Genomic DNA, 6,228 nt, shown 5'->3' with positions numbered 1-6,228 from the left:
TTGCCATTTGTATCTAAATGTGAATTCTTTTCTTGTTTTCGTTGTCATTTTTTTATTTGTCATTTCTTCCATTCCCGTTTCAATTTCTAAAAAGGCATCTTTTAGTTGATGGTTCGTAATTACCTTGAATTAGCACCATTTATCCTGCTGAGATTTGTTTTTCCTTTTGTCATGCTCAATAATGTATTTAGACTCAAACTGTCCTTGTAGGGAACCTTTTGGGGAATTGAATTCCATTGTGGGGGGCAAAAGCTAATCATTCCCGTAAGCTAAATCTCATCCTGTGCACCCTGTACTAATTTATCTTTACCTTTCATGGTTGCTTAAATGCTCTAGAATTAAGTTTGACAATTGGGCTTCTACCCATGTTTGCATGTGTGGACACATTGGAAGTCATCACACAACCTATTTTAATCCTTGATGTGATGATCAGGTGTCATTTGATTAGGCATGGTACTATTTCTTTTGGATCCGGATCAAAACTAATCATTCCTGTAAGCTAAATCTCATCCTGTGCACCCTGTACTAATTTATCTTTACCTTTCATGGTTTCTTAAATGCTCTAGAATTAAGTTTGACAATTGGGCTTCTACCCATGTTTGCATGTGTGGACACATTGGAAGTCATCACACAAACTATTTTAATCCTTGATGTGATGATCAGGTGTCATTTGATCAGGCATGGTACTATTTCTTTTGGATCCGGATCAAACTATTTGTCTTCTTGGTTTCTCTCAACAAATTGTGAAGAGAATAAAAGCTTGTTGGTTTTTTTTTTTGGTAGGTTTTTATAATTTTTTTTTTTGATACATAGGTTTTTATAATATTAATGCTAACATATTGGCATGTGTGCATGTCTTGCTTTTTAGACATTTGAATCCTGTAATTGCGACTGGGGCATTAATCATATTGGCATGTGTGCATGTCTTGCTTTTTAGACATTTGAATCCTGTAATCGCGACTGGGGCATTGATCATTTCATCGTCACTTTATTTTCTCCTCAAGGTTTTGTTACTCTTTCTATCAACCTTTATCATTGTTTCCTTGACAAAGAAAATAAAAATTTTCATAAATGTTGGTTGAAAGAAAGGAGCTGAGTTTGTCACTCTTTTCTCACTCGTTTCATAAAGGAGGAGGACATGTTCTAGGGTGAGAAAAGCCAACACAATCATAAAAGAAAGGAATGATTTTTGATATGGGTATTGTTTTTCATTGGATTATTGAACGTTTTTCGACCTTTTCTTTGATGGTTTTTCTTTGTAGGATCATACCGAAGACTCTCATGTGCAAAGAACTAGGTAGATATGCCTTTCTTCTCTTGCTTCTTTCAACTATTCTCATTTTCTTATGCTGCTGAAAGATGTTCTTTAATGGCAAATTACAGGAGAAACAGAAGGAGAGGTGAAACCAGTGGCCAACATGCATTAAAGGAAGGCAAAGATGTCCCGCCATTCCGACGCTTTCATCGCATTACTAGGTTCTATTCTTCTTCTTTCAATAACCCATTTAATTAGATTCCTAAAGCCTCCAGGTTTTCTTATTTCCTTTCCTATTTCAGGTGGGTATGGAACCTTAGAAGAGCTCTTGGAAGTCATCACCTGGGCTCAGCTAGGAATCCATAATAAACCCGTAAGCAATCTCTACTAACAGAAAATCACATACACGCAACATAAAAATACTTGTATCTTGAAGATGGGATATCTGTATGTATGTGTAGGTGGGTCTTCTTAGATAGAAGATATGATTTACATGCTCGCTACTATATAATGTTCATGAACAAGATGTCCATCTTAACAAATATATAATTATTTTTGCAAAAAGAAAAAAGTGAACGAAAAAAAAGATATGGTTATTTTTTTAATTGCTGCTATTTATACTCTGAATCATTGCAGAAGGATGTTAGAGGGGTGATGCCTGACACGTACGACTTCAACAATGACATTTGGTTGTGCCACTTCTTTGGAGGCCAATGCTACAATTTAATAGCATTCGTAAGTCACAGTTGATTCCTTTTTATATAAATCTAATGAAATGATTGAATTCTGATTAACCTATCTGATTAACAACAACCTGCTATCAATGTGCTGAAAGAAATTCAAGTGTTCCTTGATGCCAACCCTTTGGAGATCATTACAATCTTCATAGAAGATTATGTCACATCACCTCAAGGCCTAACTAAGGTATTCAATGCCGCCAGCTTAGGAAATTTTGGTTTCTGGTATCAGGGATGCCTAAAAATGGGCAGGATTGGCCCATCATCGATGATATGATTAGTAAGAACCAGTGTTTGTTGGTATTCACCTCAAAATCAGCCAAGGAGGCTTCTGAAGGCATTGCCTATGAGTGGAGATACATTGTAGAAAACCAATGTAAGCCTTGTTTTCTCTCCTTTCATAAATGTATATCCCATGTAGATCTTGCAGTGGAACTATCATAGATAGACGGATGTTTTTTTATTTTATTTTATTTTTTTATTTTTTAATGTAGAAATTTAGTACATGCTTTGATAAGCCCACATGCATCCATCACTGATGTTAGAGCCGTGCATAACATGGGCCCTGCCAGGTAGATGATGTGGCCTGAGAATATTCTCAGGCTTTTACACTCATTGGGCAGGCCACGTGCTTTAGTTGAATGTGGACTCCTGGTAATTCTTTTAAAATGTTCATTGTTCTTTTTTTAAATGTGTGTTCCACCTGACGAGTGAACTGGCGTGATTTTCGGGCCTGGCTATTTATTAGCGTGGACCGCTTGATGCATGCTCTAATGCTTTCCGCAGGTTGGCGAATGCGGCCTCATGAGGAGGTCTGCACTGTTAATGAAATTCAGTAAAAATATAAAATTTCTGTGTTTTCTCCTTGAATCAATTTGCTTTTGGAGATAAAATGAAGTTGATATAAAATACATCAGAATAGGAAGCATTGTCCATTTTAAATTTCTGATGCATAGGAGTATAAACATGTGAAGCTATCGCTGATTCTCTTTTTATTGGTTTTGGTGATTGGGCTGAAACTGCAGATGATGACAGTTGGATGAAGGCGAGTTCTTATCCTAATCGTGCGGAATCATCTCCCATGAACACAACAACAAGATCCCTTGTTTTAGAGAACTATTTCCTTGACAATCCTAATTTAGTGACAGCTTGTAAGGACAACTCAGCTCCACTTATTAGCATGACTGGTACATGTCATGAAGCAGTAGGAAAACGATGGCCCAACTTCATTGCTGTCGATTTCTACCAGGTAATGCATAAGATCTCACTTTCATTAAAGACGGAAATGGAAACATGATAAAGAATTGTGTTTCTTTTATATGCATTTGGGTCTTTGTTCATGGATTTTTTATTTTTATTATTTTTAAATTCTTTAGTACGTGTGCCAATTTGTATGTGGATCTTGTGTTGCAGAGAAGCGATGGAGGGGGAGCCCCACAAGCCCCACCGGATAATCCTAGCCATCCGTTTTTTTCTTTCTTTCTTTCTTTTTGGACTTTTGACTATAAAAACATGTATGCTTTGGGATGAGTCACTGTCTGCCTAGTTGGTTTCATTTGTTGTTGAATTGCACGCTGAAACCGAGTTTTAAGAACCTTGCTTCTAGATGAGGGGAAACAGTATAAGAACCATAGACTTGGTCCGTCTTGATACATGTGAGAGTATTTTAGAAGTTTCAATTTTTTTCTTGACTCCTGACTCACTTTATAGTTTATACTACCAGATGTATTGTAGATTGTTTTTTTCTCTCCATTTTACTCTTTGAATGCAGTGGTTATTAATCACTCGTTATTTTCCTAGGCCCATTCCAGATAGTAAATCACTGTCTTATGTCTAACTTTTCAATCATTTCCTATTGGTTCCAAAGGCAGGAGAAAGCTTTTCTTATATTTTCTGAGTTGAGCATTTCCGCTGGCTAGGCTGATGCTAGGCCTTTTTATTGGCTATGCGCTTGCAAGTAATTTCAAAGAATTACCAAGTTCTCTGACAATCACTTTACTATATTTTTTCTGGGTGCAATCTGCAGGCAGAAGCACTCAGTTAAAAAAATGGGGGCCCTATTCTTACCAATAGTTGCTGCCATACTTTTAAGCTTTGGAGAAGGTTCTGGCAGGGATTCTAGTGGCACTAACCCAGATCAAGTTCTCTTTCATGGAATCATTCCTGTTTTAGTTGCTTCTGTGCTCTCTGGTCTGGCTTCTTCTCTCTATCAGTGGGCTTCTCAGGTTAGACTCCTTTACATTCCTCCCTTTTCTCCATTTTCTTCTATCCTTTCTATATTGTTTCCTTTTAGTGCAAGTGAAGAAACACAACTCATGCTTTATGACCGTGGAAATGTCTATAGTTGGAAGCCTGTCAGTGGGCTTCTTCTCTCTGTCAGTGGGCTTCTTAGGTTAGACTCCTTTACATTCCTTGATTTTCTCCATTTTCTCCATTTTCTTCTATCCTTTCTATATTGTTTCCTTTTGGTGCAGGTGAAGAAACACAGCTCATGCTTCATGACTGTGGAAATGTCTATAGTTGGAACCTGTGCTTATTGGCAAGTATGTCTAAGTCCCCAGATGGAGAAGCCATCAGACAACATGGGTTTTTTCATGGTTGGACCGCATTGACTGTGGTAATTGTCTCCTCTATCTAATTTTCTCCTTGAAATACTATTTGATCCTTGGCCCAGGGATACTTACTGTGTAAGCCTTGAATTTGTACAAGTGGGGCTTGTGGTTCAGTCTTTGAGACCATTGCTATGATGGGACGCACAGTGGATGGACCATGCCCCAAATATAGCAAGATTGGGAAGACCCACTAACCCAAATTTGGCATTTTCTGTTGAATTTAGATTGCCACTCTAGTTCTTTCTTAGCCATCTATCTGAGGACACTACATGCTTAGACCAAGGATCATATGATTTCTTAATTTTCTGGAGCATTTAGGGGTCATTTGGATGCCTAGAAGTTTTGTAAGTTGTCAAAGGTTTACAAGCAACCCCACTTAATGGTGGTGTTTGGACAGAAAATTTCACTTGTAAGCGAGTTACAAGCTGTAAGTCACTCACAACTTTTTTAGTGCATTTGAAATCCTAAGCAAAAGAAGTGATTTCACTTGTACGCAACTTACACCTGAAACTCACTCTCAAGCGTAATGTCTTTCTGGTCTGCGTTCTCTTCATTTTCAACTGCATGATAGATTATGCTTGCCTCTCATAGGTTAATTTAAAACTTTTAAAATCAATGTATCTGTCACTTCAATCGCCCAGTTACTTTTAGCTGTATGTGGGCTATGTTTTCATCATGTGCTCTTACATTGTCTTGCTTGAACATGTGTCTCCGCTCCTCAAGCTTCATTCTGAATTCCTTCACATCGCTAGAATTTGGCTGATTAAAAAAAGTCAGTCATTATAATGCACACAGCATTACAGCCAGATTTTCTGGATTTTGCTGAATAATAATAAGATTCTTTGGAAGATATTGAGAAGAGAGTCAAGAGCACAGAAAAAAAATAAAAATAATCATATAATATATGAGAATTGTCCCACAATCATATCTTTCAGTAAAGGCAGTAAGAAAACTCATTAGAAATGGAAGCTAAGAGAATAAAACAGATAGAATAGAATGGATGGAAGATTTCCAATTCAGACAAATTTAAAGCACTTTCAAGAAGAAAATTAGTGGTTGCTTGAAAATAGAGAAAGAGCATGCATAATGCAACATGAGTACATGGCACATGATGTGTACCATTAGATTATAATTCCAGCAAAAAATTATAAAAACATATGCTCATTGTGAAGATTTACAGAAAGGTGCTGTTCTGTTATCATTTCTTGCTCAAAAATTTTAGATTTCATAGTAATAAGTTGCATCTGTCCTGACCTGCTAGTTTGATTGAAATTCTGAATTTTCTGCTTCTTTGTATTTAATAAGTCATTGTGAATTTTGTTTGAAATTTTATCTCCTTAGTCCACTATATGATTTTTCAATTTTCCTCACAACATCAGATCTTCATTTACATGAGAAGAAATCAATTTTCCGATACATGCTTTTGTTTTCAGGAGTAACATGGCGTGGAAGAATCTACTAACGTTATTTAATGGAAATTCTAAGACTAACATCTAATTGGGTTGTTGTTGACACATGCAATTTTTAATCTGACCACAACTTGTTTGTGTGTTTTGTGGGGGTTAAGAGACACGAGCCATCTATAGCGTGTAGCATTATTACGTAGCCTAAAAGATGATTAATT

General features: G+C 36.7%; 1 protein-coding gene and 1 pseudogene across 1 annotated transcript; both read left to right on the top strand.

The window, feature by feature from the left end:
- The first annotated feature begins 1,903 nt into the window (after positions 1-1,903).
- Positions 1,904-3,578, top strand: LOC131218635 (PI-PLC X domain-containing protein At5g67130-like; annotated as a pseudogene).
- Positions 3,579-4,040: 462 nt separating this feature from the next.
- LOC131249058 (UDP-N-acetylglucosamine transporter ROCK1-like) lies at positions 4,041-4,872 on the top strand. Its single transcript, XM_058249626.1, has 2 exons — positions 4,041-4,217; positions 4,467-4,872. Exons 1-2 carry the CDS (start codon positions 4,041-4,043, stop codon positions 4,602-4,604), a joined length of 315 nt encoding a protein of 104 aa, XP_058105609.1. The 3' UTR covers positions 4,605-4,872.
- Positions 4,873-6,228: the final 1,356 nt, after the last annotated feature.

The sequence above is a fragment of the Magnolia sinica genome, chromosome 1 (assembly GCF_029962835.1).
Source record: "Magnolia sinica isolate HGM2019 chromosome 1, MsV1, whole genome shotgun sequence".
Lineage (NCBI taxonomy): Eukaryota > Viridiplantae > Streptophyta > Magnoliopsida > Magnoliales > Magnoliaceae > Magnolia > Magnolia sinica.
The sequence above is the reverse complement of the archived record's forward strand: the minus strand, read 5'-3'. Positions and strand labels throughout refer to the sequence as shown.

Excerpts from the sequence above, each read along its gene's own strand:
- LOC131249058 (XM_058249626.1), top strand. The coding sequence starts at position 4,041 with ATGGGGGCCCTATTCTTACCAATAGTTGCTGCCATACTTTTAAGCTTT. Across the intron at positions 4,218-4,466 it reads TCTATCAGTGGGCTTCTCAG|GTGAAGAAACACAGCTCATG; the intron begins GTTAGACTCCTT and ends CTTTTGGTGCAG.